Consider the following 17,064-nt stretch of genomic DNA (forward strand, 5'->3'; position numbering starts at 1 on the left):
TAAATTTTATTCACTGCCTGAACTGCTGATTGCCCGTTAACTTTTTTTTATTTATTTTTGTATTTTTTTAGTAGTTTCTAAATTTAGCTCTCTATTAGTTTCTTATATGATATACCAACAGTGTGTGTTGAAGCAAAATTTAAGTCATGGAAGAATTATTTAAGGTTAAAGGTAGGTAAAATTAAACTCCTGAAGTATTTAAAAATTAAATTGATCTCATTAAACTGTTAAATAATGTAGCAGTGTAGTGGTTTGGGGTAAATTGCATTTTGCACATTTTATTTACGTCGTAGACCTAAAAAAGTTATAATATAGTTACCTGCCAGTCTGGAAAGTAAGGCAGTTTTCGACGAGATCTTGTGCATGCAAGCGTAAAAATTGGCGTGACCGCCTGTGCACAAAATTTGTGCAAAACCAGATTTCAGGCATGCATTTTTTTAACGAAAAAAAATCTTGAGCGTGGACGCTGCCCTACTTTCCACACTGGGTTACCTGAAGACATAGAAATTTCAAGGAATTGATTGTGCTTTTTGTAAAATTATTAACATATATCCAACCCTCTTTTTATTTAATTTAAATTTTAACTTGTAATAAACTTAATGCTTAACACAGATGAAGAAATAGCAAAGTTACTTTCTGAAAACAAAAGTTTGTCGGATGAGCTACGACAATGCCAAGCAGATAAAGAGTTTGTTTGGTCGCTATGGAAACGTTTGCAAGTTTCTTCACCCGATCTTACTCAGGTACAGAAAAAAATAATAAATTAAAATTGTTTTTTTTCACAAAATAAAAATTCCCAACTGTGCAGGCAATCAGTTTGGTGCTGCAGAGAGAGAAAGAAAAATCTGAGACAAAGGACCAAAAAGTTTTGGAGATTCTAGAAACCAAAGATCAACAAATTGTCGATTTGCAAGAAACTGTGACAGCTTTAAAACGAGATAACGACAAACTACTTGAACTGTTAGTTTAGTAAATTAATAAAAAAACTGGTTAAATTTTTTAAGATTATGTTTACTTTTATAGGTTAATAATTACATGTCTCTTAACTACTCTTGTTGTCGTTTGCAAGTTATTCTTAATTTCTCTTTTTTGTTTAAAATAGTTTTGAATAATAAATCTTTTGTTTTTCTTGGGCCATTGCACTTAATATATATCTTTTATTATTAGGAAAGTTTCTGCTGAAGGTGATCGTAACAAACAAATAAATGAAACTCAACAACTTAAATCTCAAATTCTGAAAATGAAATTAGACCAAGAAAGACTCGAAAACAACTTAGAGGAAAACAAAAAAGAGTAAAAAGATTTATTTTTTAATACAAATTAGTGATTTAGCAATATGTAGCAGAATCATGCACAAATCGCTCATACAAGAAGTTAAATATAAAACTTTGTAATTGGGTGATCTAATTTGTACACAACCTGTGTCAAGTTGCAAATAATATAAACTATTAACCAGATGTTATTACTGGTTAGATTAGAATTTCTATAGGCATAGAATAATACATTATTATTGCTCTCTACTTATTTTTTATGTTTTAAGTTACAAAAGTTCATTAGGTGGGGCTGAAAGTGAACGTCAGCATTTAAATGAACAGGTAATTTAAAAATAATTTCTTCTATTTGTTTTTTTTATTTAAGTTTTTAAAATCCTTCTAATTCACATAATTATGCATTTATTTTTAAAAGTTGTTTACCCATTGGCTTCACGCGTAATTTTTAAGTTTTTATCTGGAAATTTTATTTGTGTTTTTGTACAGATCACGAATTTAATAACCGACCTTCAAGAAATGAGAACAAATTGTCAACACAAATCAGACGAAGTAGATAATGTGAAACAGCAACAAATTCAAATTGAAAATGAGAAAAAGGATTTGCAAGCTGTTGTGAAACGTCTTATGGCAGAGGTAATTTATATTTTTTCATTGTAATAATTTTAAATTTGTAGTTTCATCAATAGAATACGAAAACGAACTACAAAATGTATTAATAATTTATTAATAAATTTTTAGTTTTTACTATTAAAATGACAAGAATTTGGGATTAAATAATTTTTATTCACTAAAATTGTTTTGTTCTATTTCACTAAAATTGTTCTGACAAAAAATTCCTTTTTTTAATTCAATTTAATTTTTCTGTTATTTTATATATATATATACCTAATGCACACCCAAATGTTAAAAAAATTCTTTAGCTATGTTTTTTAAGGAGCTTTCTTGGCATTAGAATATAACATAAGCGCTTGTCATAAAAAGTTGAATATTTTTTGTCTTACTAATTTAGCAAAACCAAGAAGATTTAATATCAAGGATATATTAAATATATAACATATGTTATCAAATGCTATTTACATTCTTTATAAAATTTAGTTACTCTATCTTTATCTAACCTCAAACAATTAACCAATGTTTACTATAAACAAGCTACATTGAATTTACACTAATGACATCTTCTACCGTCTTCTGAAACATTTTTATTGTGCTAATGTTTATGGTCTACAAAACCTACAAAGACATTAGGCTCAGTTCACAATTCAGTTGATTTTCAAATCTCAGTTCAGAAAACACTCTTCTGTGATTTGCAACAAATAGAATTAAGCCAAGGGGCTGTTTAGTGCACGCTTCTTTTAAGAGCTATTTCGGTTGTCAGAGGATTAAAAATACAAACAGTTGTCGTGGCGACCTATGTTATGACAATGCAAAGGCTTACTTTTGTTATTTTTGCAAATCTCCTGCTTTAGAACTGAATGGTGCTTAGGATTATAGGAGATAAAACTGATAAAAATCCAAGTATCTAGGATAAAAATTAAGTGGGTTATTAAATTGTCGTAAAGTTTGTTTTTGTGGACAGTTTAAGGTGAAGCATGTGACAGTTAGTACTTAGAAAGGTTTAAATTTAAATTTTTTAAAGATGTTTTACTTTTTGTTAGTGTATGTACCTGTATCATATATGTCAAAAGGAATTTCAAATTTAAAAACAGCTATGTTAGACTTTTTTTTTTTGTTATTTTTTGGACGTAAATAAGCTTAAAAAATCTGTTTTATCAAATCTTTTAGAAACAAATACTAGAATCTGATTTGGACTCTGTAAAATTAGAATTTGACGATTTAAGAAACGGAATAAATTCTACCGAACATCATCTTAAATCTCGAGATCGTGAATTTCAAGATTTGGAAGACAATTACGATCAACTGAAACTCCATAACCAACATCAAAAGCAAATTATAGCTCAGGTGTTTGACATTATAAAATACTATGTTAATATTTCTAAAAAAATGTTGAAAATATCTTGTTTAAAATTGAATAAATAATGTGTCATAAGCATATTTTAAAACCTTTTCATTAAAAAAACTCTGTGAATGTAGAAAAATATGATGTTTAAAAAATTGTATTTAAAATGTTTAGTATCGTTTAAGAGTTTATTCTGATATTTTATTAAATAAAAGTTTATATTCATTCTATTTTAATTTTCAACCAATATTAATGCTTTTAGTTACAAGAACTTAACAGCAACACTCAGAGAGTTGTAAAAGAACAAACATCGACCCACAAAAATGAAACAAATAGTCTTCAGTCAATGTACGATGAGATTCTAAGGTAAATCAACAAAAAAACTTTTGTCATTATTATGCATGTTATTAGTTTAACTATTATTTTAATAGGGTAAAAGCACAACTTGTAAATTTAGAAAATGTCGATTGATATGGTAGTTTTTTAATTTTAAATGTGTGTTTTTTTTTTAATTTTAAATAAGAATATAAATGTATTTAAATAGGCCTAAAGATTAAAAAAAAACTTTGTTTTATTTAAATAGTTGAATTACTCTACATTACTATTTTTGGCCAGGCCCTTAGATTTATATTTTTATGTTTAGTTAAAATCCAATTTTCTATCAAAAAAATCGATTTGAAAATAAACATGTTCTTTTAAATTTTATGTTAGAAAATATGAAGAATTGATCGAAAAACACAAGAAGTTGAAGCTACATTGTGAAGAACAGTTGACTAGAATTAACGCACAAGATAAAGCACTCGAAACAACAAAAAAAGAACTTAAAAAATCAATTGGCATGGCCTCAGGAAGGGGCAGGGTAAGTAACAATATTTTTTTTAATTTTTCAACAAAAAAATAAAAATTACTTTTTTTTAACGTTGACATTTGTATTTTTTTTTTTTTAGAAAATTAAATATATTTTTTTTTAAATTTTTTTTATTTTAAAGGATTATGAATATGATGAGATGGACAATCTTGAAGAGCAAGTTCACAAACAAAGAAGAGAAATCGAAAACTTGAGACAAAAGCTAAGAGAAAAAATGCAAAACAAAAGGTTGGTAAAAATTTAAGGAGTCAGCCTTCTCAGTGTATGCCAATTAATGGTTGGCAAAAATATATATAAATCTATTTTTTTGTAAAATTTAGTTATTTATTTATTTTTTATAATAATTATTTTCTACTACTTATAAGATCGCGCAGAGGGGACTCCCCACCGGAGCATGATTACGATCAAACTTTTTCACCCATTGTTGAACGTGGGGCTACTAGAAATGTAAGTGAAATTAATTTATTCAATAATTTCTTGAAATAAATACTGCTAAACCTTCACTAGGCATTCACAAAATACAAAAATTCTACAAATATGCAATTATTTTCATTTAGTTAACTGACATTGATAAACATTTTACTAAAAATGCTAGACATTTTTTTTTAATATTAAAAGGCATTCTGTTATCAAATCATTTTTATTTTTGTAACCATTATTAATGAATTGTTTTTAACACTTAAAGGGTCAGCGGTGTAGATCGATGTCACCTTATGGTCCAAACAAGAGAGTTTCTGTCATGCAGAAGAAGTTGAAAGCAACTGAGACAAAATTGGACGACACCAAACATTTACTTGAACTCAAGGTACAATTAAAAATTTAAATCAATTTTTTTTGTAAAACCATGAATATTGTTTTTTGTTATTTATAAATAAGTTTTTAAAAGTGATTCACAAAATATGAATATTTTAATTTTTAGAAAAAAAAAATTTTTGGGGGGGAATTTTAGTTTAATAATTAGATTATTTCTTAAATCAGATTATTAATTAAATAATTAGATTTTTTCTTAAATAAACATTATTATTATTTTTTATGCCTCTTTGAGTTATTTTTTTATAATTTTTACTGTAGAGGGGTGAAATAAAAGAATTACAAAGAGCTCATAACAAGAGGTTGGAGAGATTAAAAGTTTTACAATCTGATTACAGGTATATACAAATTATTATTAAAAAAAAAATTACAAAAAGTTAGAAAATTTAATTATATAAAAAAAATCAAAATTTGTTTAAAAAATACTTTGTAAAACAAAACATTCAAAGTTTTTACAATTTAAGAATGTTTAATTTTGTATTTTAAGTAATGGTCAGCAATAAATGTCACCTACCAGTTGTATTTGTTTACTTAAAAGCACTTGTAACCTAAACGCTCTTTGTTAACCCTTTCTTGACCTGTGGCATGTTTTATAATTTATTTTAAATAGTGTTTTGTGTCAGGAATTGCGAGAAGGTTAAGTACCAACCGCCAAATCTGTTTCTTTTCTTGTATGAAACTTAAGAATTTTTTTGTTTTTATTTAGATTTACTATCCTCCTTAATATGTTTAATTTTTTTCCAACAAAAAAAATGTTAACAATATTAAATATATACTTAATATTATATTGATTTTTAATATTTTAACTTTTTTACCATGATAGGCTATTTAATTTTCTATATTATAGTTTTATGCTAATTATTTATCAGTATTTTAAAAATAATTGTCTACCAAGTTCACATGCCAAAAAATTAATACCCATTCATTTTCCAGATCTCTAAAATCAAATTTAATGGAAAATGATGACAGGGCATCACCAAGAAAATATAGGAGTAAAAGCCGGACCTCAAAACCTCAGAATTTAAGACAGGAAAATTCAGAATCTGTTTGGAATGATCTGGCAATTTATAAACAAGAAAACAAAGCTCTTTCACAGGAAAAGTAAGTTTAATATTAATATATTTTTTAGGTAAACTGGTAATTTCTTGCAATATAGTCTCTACTTAATTAACGAACCACAATTGGCAGTTTTTCATATATTTTAAGTTAAGAGTTTCTGATTTAATAAATAAATTTTAATGATTGATAAAATATTAACCGTAAAAATGAAAAATAAATAAAACAGGGCAAAATTTTATTAAACTTTAAAGCATTTTAAAGTTTTACAATATGATGATAACTGAAAAAAATAAAAAAAATTTGTAACTTAAAAAAAAAATAAAAAAAATTGTTTCAACAAATTAATTGATGATAACTTTTATTTAATAGAATGATGTTAGAGGAAGAAGTTGACCACTTGAGGGTGCAAACTGCAATGGATCGCGCCACCATCCAGGATCTTAATCTTTGTTTAAAGTCAGAGAAGGAGGAGCTTATGGCAAGAATTCGACCAATCAGAGATGAGGGTAGGAAAATTAGTTTTCTACTAAATTTAATTATTAATTTGTTTTTTAAATTTTGAATTTTTAAAAATTTTAAATTTATAACTGTAGTTTTAAAAAATATTTATTTTTTGGCAAATAAAAGTACATTAAAATTAATTGTATATGCTTTAAACACTAAAGTTTTTGTATTAAAATTAAACTAAAATATATATAAGTCATTTTTGGTTCAAATATTTTATCAATATTTTTTAACTATTTTGAACAAGTTTAAATGCAATATTTTTTCAGATCGTCTTAGCAGCACACCCAAGAAAAACAAGCGGAGCATTTCTCCGACCCGAGAACCAAAACCAACCCGAAGGCAAACCAAAAACTTAGAAAGAAGATTGGAAAATGCAGCAGAAGATAACAGGATATTGAAGAAAGACAGAAATCGGGTTCTAGAAGATAATAAGTGAGTACTGATGAACTGATTATTTTTAGGCCAATTATGGTTTTTAAATTAAGGCACCTTTATTTTACTTTTATATGATTTTAGTAATTGTTATGTTTAAATGTTAAATAGATAAAGCAAAACAATCATTAAGCTTTGATTTGTTTTTACTTTTTAAACATTTTTTTATCGTTTTGTATTTCTTCATATCTTGTTGATAATTAAAAATTTTTTTTTTTAAATTTTTTTACTTGGTTTTATTTAGGGTTTTAAAAGACGAAATTAAATCACTTAAGCGTGAAATCACAGAAACTCGTCAGAGTGGTACCAAGATCCGTCAAGAAAACTCAGAACTTCGACGAAAGGTCGAGTTACTCAAAGGCAGCAAGGAGCAGTTTGACAGAGAGGGCGCCACCTTGAGACAGGAAGTTCAAGGACTAAGAACGGAAAATTCAGGAGTTCGATCAGAAAATTCATCACTACGGTAATTTTAATCAATTTTTCTGGTACCTTTTTTTTCAGAAACCAAATACTGTGAAAAACTATTATAATTTTTGCTTTTTAGGTACTTTAATGTTGTTTTTTGTCTAATACGTATTAATTTGTCAAATAATTTGTCTTTATTACCTTAAATTTGTTTAATTTACAGAACCGAAAATAGTGATTTAAGGCAAGATGTAATCGATCTTAAACAAGAACTAACGGATTTAAAAAGTGAATTACGTGATATAGATGAACGTATGGGAGACAACAATAAACAAAAAAATAAAAAGAGAATTCCCAATGCTTATAGAAAACCAGGAGCTAAAACTACAGCAGCAAAAAGAGTAAAAAAAATAATTTTAAATATAAAAAAACATTTTTTCTTAATTCAAAAATTTTTCTTTTTAGCACCAAAAATTTTTGAATCGTTCCATCAATGAGATGAAGGATGCTTTCGGAGGAGACTTTGATGCAGAGGGATTAGCGTCCACTGGAGCAGGGGACACTACTGCCACGACAGGGGTCGTTGAGGAGGATCGATATGGCCGTTCCGATGTCAGTAGCCTTGGACAGAGCATTGTTAGAGCTTCAAGACAACCACTGGATGGAGGTATATTTATTTTATTTAAAAAAAGATTCAATGATTTTAAATTTTGTTGATTTTAGGTTCAATTTTATACTTTTTTAGTATATTGTTAGTAATTACAAAATAAATTTATGTTTTTTTTTATCAAAATAAATTCTTTAAGACTTTAAATTTTATTTATTTAATAATTTTTATTTAATGTTAGGTTATGATATGGATAAAGATGATGATGATACACTCATAGATGATGAGCCTTTAACAGGTACCTTTTTATACTCTATACATAATGTAAGCTGTAGCTTTTAAAAAAGCAACACAAAATTACAAAAGATTAAATGCAAATGTTATTAAAAAGTTATTAATTTTAGGCCGGAAAGGAAATCGACCACACTCTGCTCGAAGGCCAACCTCTCTGCCTCGTTCCGGAGCAGGAGTTGTGACCACTTTAAAACAAAGACTTGCTTCACTGCAAACGCAATGTTCCACTTTGAGAAATGCAAAAGCGAACGCAGCAAAAAAGGTTTAAAAATTTTGAACTATTCGTGTTTTTTGTAAATATTTTAATTAATTTTTTTTTAAATAATATTTTAAATTTTAATTATAAGTTAGTATGTTATTGTATAAAAAATTTGCTTTGATTTTAAAATCAACAGGCTAATGATGAAAAAGACAGAAGTGATTTTATTCAATCTGAATTAACGGCATGTCAAAACAGATTAAAAACGGCAAAACAGGTTTAAACATATTATTATTTTAACAACTTTTTTTGCGTTTAATTATAAAAAAAAATATATTAAAATTGATTTCTGTCGTTTTAGTCGATACAAAGACTAAACAGAGAAGCTGAGGTGTTGACGAGAGAAAAGGAGGATTTGCAGAGAGCTTTGAACGAATCCAAAACTCTTCAGCCATTACCTCAACAATATTCCGATGCTGATTATAAATATTTGGAGAATAAATTTAAGGTCTGCAAAAAAAGATTTAATTTTTTTTTTTTTTTTATTAATACTAAATTTACTTTTTTGGGAATACTTTAGAGTTCAAACAATGATGTTATCAGAATGTCTGAACAAATCAAAGATTTGAAAAAGGAAGTTGAAGGAAAAACAGATCAGTTTGGAAATGAAAAAGACAGAGTGTCAAGGTAGGTTAAAATAAGTATTGTCTAAATAAAAAAAATGATTCAGTTATTTTTTAAACTATCAGTAGAAATATTTTTAAATACAATTGTTAAAATTTCTTTTCAACTTTTAGATTGGAACGTGATGTTGCAATGAAACGACAACTCATCGATGAACTTAGGGTTAAAGTTAAAGATTTTGAAACCAAAACACACACAGAACATCAAAACACTGTAAGATTCTACAAGTTGTTGTTATCTTAACATATTCTCTAATTCATAAGGAAAATTTTTATGTATTCTGAAATCAGATTATAGGAAAATCAAATAAAGAACTTTTTTTATCTTATTTTAATTGGCCTGAATTATATATGATTTACATTTTCTTTCTTCTTATCGGCTGATTTAAGTCATTGTTATACAGTAAACTTCTTATAAATCAGTCACCCATAGCTTTTAATTAACAAATATAGTTATTTTAAAGGTTGAAATAGAGGAGAGGATAAAACAAGTTGAAGACGATCTTACTCATAAGAAGAACCATGTTGAATCATTAAGAAGACAGTTACAGGTTGCCACTAAAGAAAAATCAAGATACGAAACCATGTATAATAAGGCAAGGGAGGAGCTACAAAAAAGGGTAAGTTCTGTACATGGAACTATATTTTACTATTAAAAACACTGTTAATTAATATAGAAGTTTATTAGTTAAATTGTTATCCAGTGTGTTACTTCAGTAATTTAAAGTCTCTTTATACATTTAAGAGCTGAATACATTTATTTATTTTTTTGAATTTTAAATTATTGTTTCATATTTAAAAACTAGCTTTATCAAAACAGGGTAAAGTTTAAGTTGGTATCTTTTGAAATGTAATTCCGCACATATTTTTTCAATTAATCATCATTTTAATAAAACAAATTTACATTACCTTATAGAGTGGCCAGGTCTCCTCCTTACAAGCCAGCAAACTGGAGGCGGAGTCTGTGACATCCAGAGTGGAAGAGGCTGCTGAGAAACAACTCCATTCTCTTGCATCCAGGAGTGAACAGGCTCTGGAAAAGTTAAAATGCAAATTGGAGAAGTCAGAGGAAAGAACAAATGAGTTTACAACATTTATTCAAGTAAGAAGCTTTGGATCACTTGTACTTTATGGTCCTAGCTAATTCTTTCTCCAACTTTGCTGTACTGCCTAACCAATTCTCCTTCGTATTTTTAGGTTTTTGTTAATTTTCTCTTGTTATTTAGAGTCATAAGAACTGTAAAAGACAGGGGATCTGAAGTTTTATTATTGTTTTTTCTGTAATTTTCTATTAAATAAGATGTGGTTGTTACAACTTTTGTTTAACAAAATAAAAATTATTTTTCTTTTTGAGTTTTACAACAATTTTATCTTTTTAGAATCTATCCAGTCACATAGTTGATTTGTTATTAAGGCAGAGAGATTCATATTACCGAGAAAAAATTCAAATTTCCGAAGCTGAGACTGGGTAACATAAATATATAAATTTTTATTTCTAAATTATTTTTTTATTTAAATTTTTTTTTGCATTAAGTCGCGTTCATGCGACTCCTCCTTCTTCGTCGATGAGCCACGCCCAGAGTCTCGCTTGCAACATCCTTAACATGTCCCAGTCCGACTTCCAGGACCTCATGGCTCCTGTGGATGTTGGAAGAAAGAGGCAAACTGAGAGAGATATCTGGGATGACGAGAGGTCGACTTTCTCCAAGGCGGACCATCAGTGGAAGAAAAAGGTGGAAAAAATCGCAAACGAAAATGTAAGTTTTTTTAATGGAAAATATCTACAAGCAATATTCTAAAAGTGCTAACTACTATTACTAATATTTAAGCCCCCTTTTGCAAAATCTCTGTGCCGTTTATTATGGGACAAAGTACAAGATGCAGTTAAACTGAGCGAAGATCGACTTAAACTGCAAACTGACCACCTGGAGCAACAACTACTAGGCAAAAAGAAACCATAACTTATTACAGATAACCAAGCATTCAAAAACTACAAGCGCGGGAGCTTAAGAGTCCAGTTTTACCACTTTGTTGTATAACACTGTGATTCTGGACAATTTTTTATACGTCTTTATACCAAAAATCAACCTGAACTTTGAATTTTAGCTTTTGTTTTTATGCAAATCGAGTTGTTGCTGAGCGCTTTGCCGTTTTCTATCAGTTTTGTGTTCTGCTGCTAACGTCACGTGACGTTTTAAACCATGACCAATCAGAATTTCGTATTTGTAGTTATCGTTTGGTAGAGAAAAATATTTGTATTTCTTTAAGTAAAAAAAAACTAAGGTCGTATATTTAACCTTAGCCTAAAAAATGGTAACTCTAGTGTATATTATGAACTGAAATTGACTTTATATTTATTATTATTTCCAATAGTCTAGATATTTATGTTCCTATAGATGCTGCGGATAAGTCCGTACAAGTTTTTTGTCGTAATTTTATGTTATCAAACACTGTAGATGTAAATCTATATTATTTATCTTCACGTTAAAAATATTTGTATATCTAAATGTTTTTGTAATATTAAAATTTTTATTTTTCCTAGCATTTCTTTCGAAGATTGGAGTTATAATCTTTTAGTTTAAGCAAACCAGAAGTACAATGATTGATACGAAACCAGCATTCCTAGATAAGTTTCGATTTGTGTTAACTTCTTGGATGTAAAGTTAGATTACGCTGGTATTAATATTTTTTGTAAGCTGAGATGTTTCCGCTGTGAGCGTATCTTATTTTTGTGAAATTTTAATTTCTGCTCGTTCTATCAGCAAGGCAAATGCTAAACCAAGATGTTTTAACTCTAAATTGCTTTTCTCAGATTTTATCAGGTGTTATGTTATATATTTGCATAGCGGTTTATTAAACATCAAAAACTAAAAACGTTTTTTTAACACACAATAGAAGGGGGCGAATTTGATTGACAGTTACCAGCTCCGCCCAATTTTGACGGTTTCGTTCTCCGGTAACTGACTTTCAAAGACTTAAATGTGATGAAGCAGAAGCGCTAACCCGCATTTGGTTAGAGAATTTTTTAAAAAGTTTAGAACTGCATGTTTACGTAATAGTGTGAACTGTAAAGGATTTGGAGGTAGGGATGTTTTTTAAATTGTTTAAGCCTACCTTTTGTATGTTGCCTTACTAGCAAGGAGAAAATGAACATTCGTGACAAGCCCTGTTTGTTTGAGGTGTTCGACTTTTTAATTAGGTATTTGAATTTTTGATAGTAACAGAGTTGTACACCCTTCCCCATTGTACTTAGTTATAATTTGTCACTTTTTCGCTTTTATTCTTTTGTTTGATGAAAAAAAAATCAATTTCGTTTGATCGAAATCGCTTGAAAGGCACGGTGGCCTGATCGATCACGGGCGTGACACATTGTGCCACTGATCCATCACCCTTGTGACACATGTGCCACCGATAAATCAGGCTCGTGACACACGCCGGAGTAGCCAAGCGGTCACCACTGTGATGTAAACTAGTTGTTAAATCAGATTTGATTACCAAGAAATGGTCATCCGATCGTTACCCACCGCGATGGTATGTGACGTCACGTCGGCGTGATTGCGTCACCTATATATATTTTGATATCATCCTTTGTTGCAATGTTGTTTGGGTTGTTGTGTAGCTAGCGATCCTTTTAAGATTAAGATCAGATCTCAATCTAACAATTTAAGTCGTAAAAAACATTACTTAAAGCGTTTTGCGTTTTAAGTAGCCTAGGATCAAGATAAACGACTAAAATCAAACAAGTTAAAAAATTGTTTTCGAATCCGAGCGGTTACTGACGTCCTAGATAAGAGCAAAAACCGGTGGGAAAAAATTCTCGTAGTCGACCGTCGAAACCAATGCGTCTATCTTTGCGATTTAAATGGTTTGAAAACTTCTACTTCAACCAGCATTGACAGATCGTTTTGGTGTGATAAAAACGGAAAAGGGCGTTCAATTTATGGCATTTTGTTGGTTCTGTTTAGCCTACCATAAATCAATGTATCGCTTTTTTATCGAGCCGGCAAAATTACTGTTTTAAGGTGATCGATTTGACTTGGAGTTTAAACAAACTGTTGCTTGGCCAGCTTTACTGTTCTAAATCGGAAAAGTGATTTGTTATACTATATAGACCTTGGGGTATGTGTTTAAGCTTTAACTTGTACTGCGCAATGTTTGTTTTTCAGCCTTGCGAAAATCGCATTACACCTATGACTTTGCGTGTCACGTGATCAATAAAACTGATCGATTGTTTATTTTCTTTTCGCTTTATCCTCGATCTCGTTAATTCAACTTAAAACAAATTGTGGGGATTTTGTTTCATGCGTATTGTTTGTTTGTTCGTCTTTGTGTTGCAATAAATTGTCACATCAGTCTAAACAATTGTTCGGAGTGTAACAAGAAAATTAATTTAATCCGATCCATCAATTTCACAACAAATTGTTGCCATGATAAGAAAAAATGGCGAAAATATTTAGATTTTTAAGCCTAAGCTTAACTGTTTGTGTTAAGTTTATAAAAGTTTTGTTAAGTATAAAATGATTCTTAATTCCAAACCCTTGTCTTAAATTTATTACATGCTTAGCAAAGTGCCGGAAGCTGACCTTTCCGTTAATAATTACAACGATATTCTCAAAAGGCCAATGTAATTTAAAAAATAAACTTCACCCCGATTGTTGATCATTAACAGATAAATATTTGGCTTCAAAATACAAGGTTTTGCGTTTGCATTGCTTGATCTTATTAAAATAGCCCAGAACGACTGGGAGAAATTACCATTAGTGGATGTCGTATAGACCATTCTCCCGCGCTGTACAAGTATAAGTTATTGAATAGATGTATATAGTAACGGTATGGAGAATCAGGAGAATACAGCATTGGCGTGCGACCGTTGTGTACATCCCAGTATATCGACCGACATAACCGCAAATCGGTTGATTTCGATTTGTTTGTGTACCAAAACATTTTAGCGTGAAATTAACACAGCTACATGACATTTTCAAAACCGTACGCGCCGCGAATCGCGATAGCTGTAAATTAATGTTTTTACCCAATGGTGAAAATAAACAATACAATGATTACTTACCAAAGGTTGGCAAATATTAATTAAGTTTTTAACAAAATATGTAAGTTTTTAAACCGTTTTTGAAGTCCTAACATATGGTGTTATATTTTGCATTTAATAATTAAAAAATTCCTGGCTTTAAATAACTTACATTTTAATATTTAAACCCAAAATAAATAACGAAATTAGAATTGCGTGTCGATCACTCCGCGAGGTTTTCTTTAAAATTGTGTACACAGACTTAAATAAACCAATATAAGCAAAAGTGAATCATCAAAAATGTGCGGCAAAAAGTTACAAATTTTTCCAAAGAAATTTTACGTTGAATACTTGGAATAAAAAATATGATTTATAGTTTTTTAGATTGTGAAGATGATTTTTTTATATATAGTTTTTCAGGCGTAACATAACTTAAAATTTCTGTAAAAATAACTATATTTTCTGCTGATTAACCATTAAACAGTTTTTATTCTTTATTCCTCATGTATTTCAAATTTTAAATTGTCTTTTGCATGTAAAGTCATGCCGGCAGATTTTTTTTGTTTTCGAAAACATTTCTATTTTAGTTCTTAAAAGAATTAGCATGACTGGAAGCGTATTCGTGGTTTATTTTTTATACCAAACTTTCTTAAAACAGTATTGTAAGATTAAAAATGCCACGAACAATATTTAAACCTTATTTGTACAGATTAGTTTTGCGTCATCAATGTACAAGGCAATGTTAAACCAGTTTGTATTTTTGGAGACACATATTGACAGTATCTTTAAAAACTAAAATAGGTCTTGTTGGCTATTGTTAGATTGCAATCGCAGGTATACAACCTCATATAAGGCATGTGAACCAAAAATAGAGCCGGTTCTATTCGAATACCCGTAAATTTGCATATTTAAACAAAGATTGTACTTGTTTAGGCAATTAGTCGAGGGTGTTTAATTTAAGTACGAAACCTGATACCTAAGATAAATGTTATCGTACTGTCCAACTGTGATATGCTCACGGGATTAACGGAAACGATATTTAGCAGTTCGGATAGCTTGATTGACAAGATCGTGCTGATTCAAATCACAGTTGGGTCTTTAATTCGGTGTTTATCGGAGGCTCCGTTGACGCGCTCGTGTGACAGCCTCATTTGGCCGGGCAATTAGCGCGGCGATAATCGCATCGCACCCCCGCGTAATTCCATTAGCGACATCGATCTTTTAGGACATCCGATTGAGATACGGTTATCGCTCTTCAGCATCTTTTTGATTTTGATTCTAAGTTTAGTAAAATAATAAAAACACTATTAAGATATGCCATATTAACAATAACGTACTCATATCGTTCTTTCTTATCAGTATAGGCCTATGGATATCATTTTTGGGTTACGTGTTTTGGAAAAAATAGGATTGAAACCTTAATTGTTTAAGGGTGTTTAGGATCTTTTTAATTAATCCCCGACAGCCGCGTGTCACCATTTACCTTAATTGGACAACAAGTGACGTCAATCTGTCCAATCGTGTTTCGTATCAAACTTTATCTTTCGATTAAAAATGCATTTGTTTGGCAATGTCGCATCTAACGCTGTTGCCTATAAACACCAATAAAGTAAACTGGACATTTTTCTCCATAAACTAGAATTAAAATCGGTTTCAATATAAAGCCTAAAACTTACTATAGGGTTGTGTGTTGTTATTTTACTTGTTTGTTAGTTGAAATTTTTATGTTGCATCAAAAGAACTATGTTCTTGGAATGTCTTTTATATGTTTTGTGAAAGCGTTTTACATATTTCTATTTACCTAAAGAATAAAGATTACAACACAATGCAGACAAGCCAAATATTGACATTGGGTATTTGAGGTGTTATCACTAAAAAACTTATGCTGTTCTTCTAACCTATCGACATCGGTTTAATAATCCTTAAAATCGTGTTTTCATATCAAAGTGTTTAAAAACTACTGTTACATAACACCGCTTCGAGTATTTGAGGTCGTAGGACTAAGTAGCACATAGCATAAATTGTATATTAATTTACCCTAAATTTAAGTATGGGCCTACTTTGTTTTTTTTTACGTTTAATTGTTTGTTTGCCAGGGGTTTTTCCTAACTTTTAATGCGACATTCATATTTAAATATCACATTTTAAAGTCACAAGAATGAGTAATCAAATTACAGTGTGGTCAAATATTACCTATGCTTTGTAAATATCATTTAAAATATTCGCGTACCCACATAGGCCAATAAATGTCTAAGCCGAAAGTGACGTTGCAACTTTCCCGTACTCTTATGTAACTGTTCAAATTAATCCCACGCGAATTGACCACTAATTGTATATCCCTAACCGCAATGTAACACTTTATCCAAATACACCCACATTATAACTGTAAAAGTGTTACGCCCAATGTGTATTTCATAATGTCGCAAAGTTGGTTAATAAATTAAGGCCTCGTTTGTAAAAACAAATAAAGTACAGAGGTTGGCGTGTTTAACAGTGCGTCTGAAATCTCCCCACCATAATTAATCGCAAAATTTTTCACGACGCACTCCGGGAGAAAAAAGGAAAAAAGTTGCGCCAAGAGAAAAGCGATTTTTACCTAAAGCTCACGGGAAGAGTGAAGTCAAAAAACTATAAATATGAACGCAAAACGGACATAAGTTAGAAGTAGCGATACCGTAGGCTAAGAACTAGTCATAAAAAGAAGACAATTTTATTTTGAAAGTGTTAAACGATCTTAATGCGCTATGATACGAAGATTGTATATTATTAGGTGGAAAATTAACCCTTCCAGTTATTTAACTGATTTTTTATCTAAATAACTGGCACTTGATATAAAACGCTAAATATTTTTGAATTAAGGTTTATACTTTTTTAGTAGTACGAAGCATTTTTGTGTTCTTTCTGGTCTGTAGCTATATTGGCAATATTGTTATCGGGCTTGATCAGACA

General features: G+C 29.8%; 1 protein-coding gene across 1 annotated transcript; it reads left to right on the plus strand.

The window, feature by feature from the left end:
* The first annotated feature begins 46 nt into the window (after positions 1–46).
* Positions 47–11,636, plus strand: LOC145751825 (centlein-like). The gene is made up of 30 exons (XM_082567941.1): positions 47–171; positions 613–743; positions 809–960; positions 1,168–1,293; positions 1,541–1,595; positions 1,758–1,904; positions 3,054–3,230; positions 3,491–3,594; positions 3,940–4,087; positions 4,218–4,324; positions 4,462–4,543; positions 4,782–4,901; positions 5,168–5,244; positions 5,840–6,007; positions 6,335–6,471; positions 6,739–6,904; positions 7,149–7,367; positions 7,533–7,710; positions 7,775–7,976; positions 8,158–8,214; positions 8,321–8,472; positions 8,606–8,686; positions 8,771–8,917; positions 8,990–9,096; positions 9,207–9,306; positions 9,557–9,712; positions 10,009–10,194; positions 10,472–10,560; positions 10,627–10,849; positions 10,922–11,636. Exons 1-30 carry the CDS (start codon positions 147–149, stop codon positions 11,051–11,053), a joined length of 3,951 nt encoding a protein of 1,316 aa, XP_082424067.1. The 5' UTR covers positions 47–146; the 3' UTR covers positions 11,054–11,636.
* The last annotated feature ends 5,428 nt before the right edge of the window (positions 11,637–17,064 follow it).

The sequence above is a fragment of the Corella eumyota genome, chromosome 5 (assembly GCF_963082875.1).
Source record: "Corella eumyota chromosome 5, kaCorEumy4.1, whole genome shotgun sequence".
NCBI lineage: Eukaryota > Metazoa > Chordata > Ascidiacea > Phlebobranchia > Corellidae > Corella > Corella eumyota.

Coding starts and splice junctions, on each gene's coding strand:
- LOC145751825 (XM_082567941.1), top strand. CDS start 147: ATGGAAGAATTATTTAAGGTTAAAG. Junction 3,231..3,490: donor AAAAGCAAATTATAGCTCAG/GTGTTTGACATT, acceptor TAATGCTTTTAG/TTACAAGAACTTAACAGCAA. Junction 8,215..8,320: donor AGATGATGAGCCTTTAACAG/GTACCTTTTTAT, acceptor TATTAATTTTAG/GCCGGAAAGGAAATCGACCA.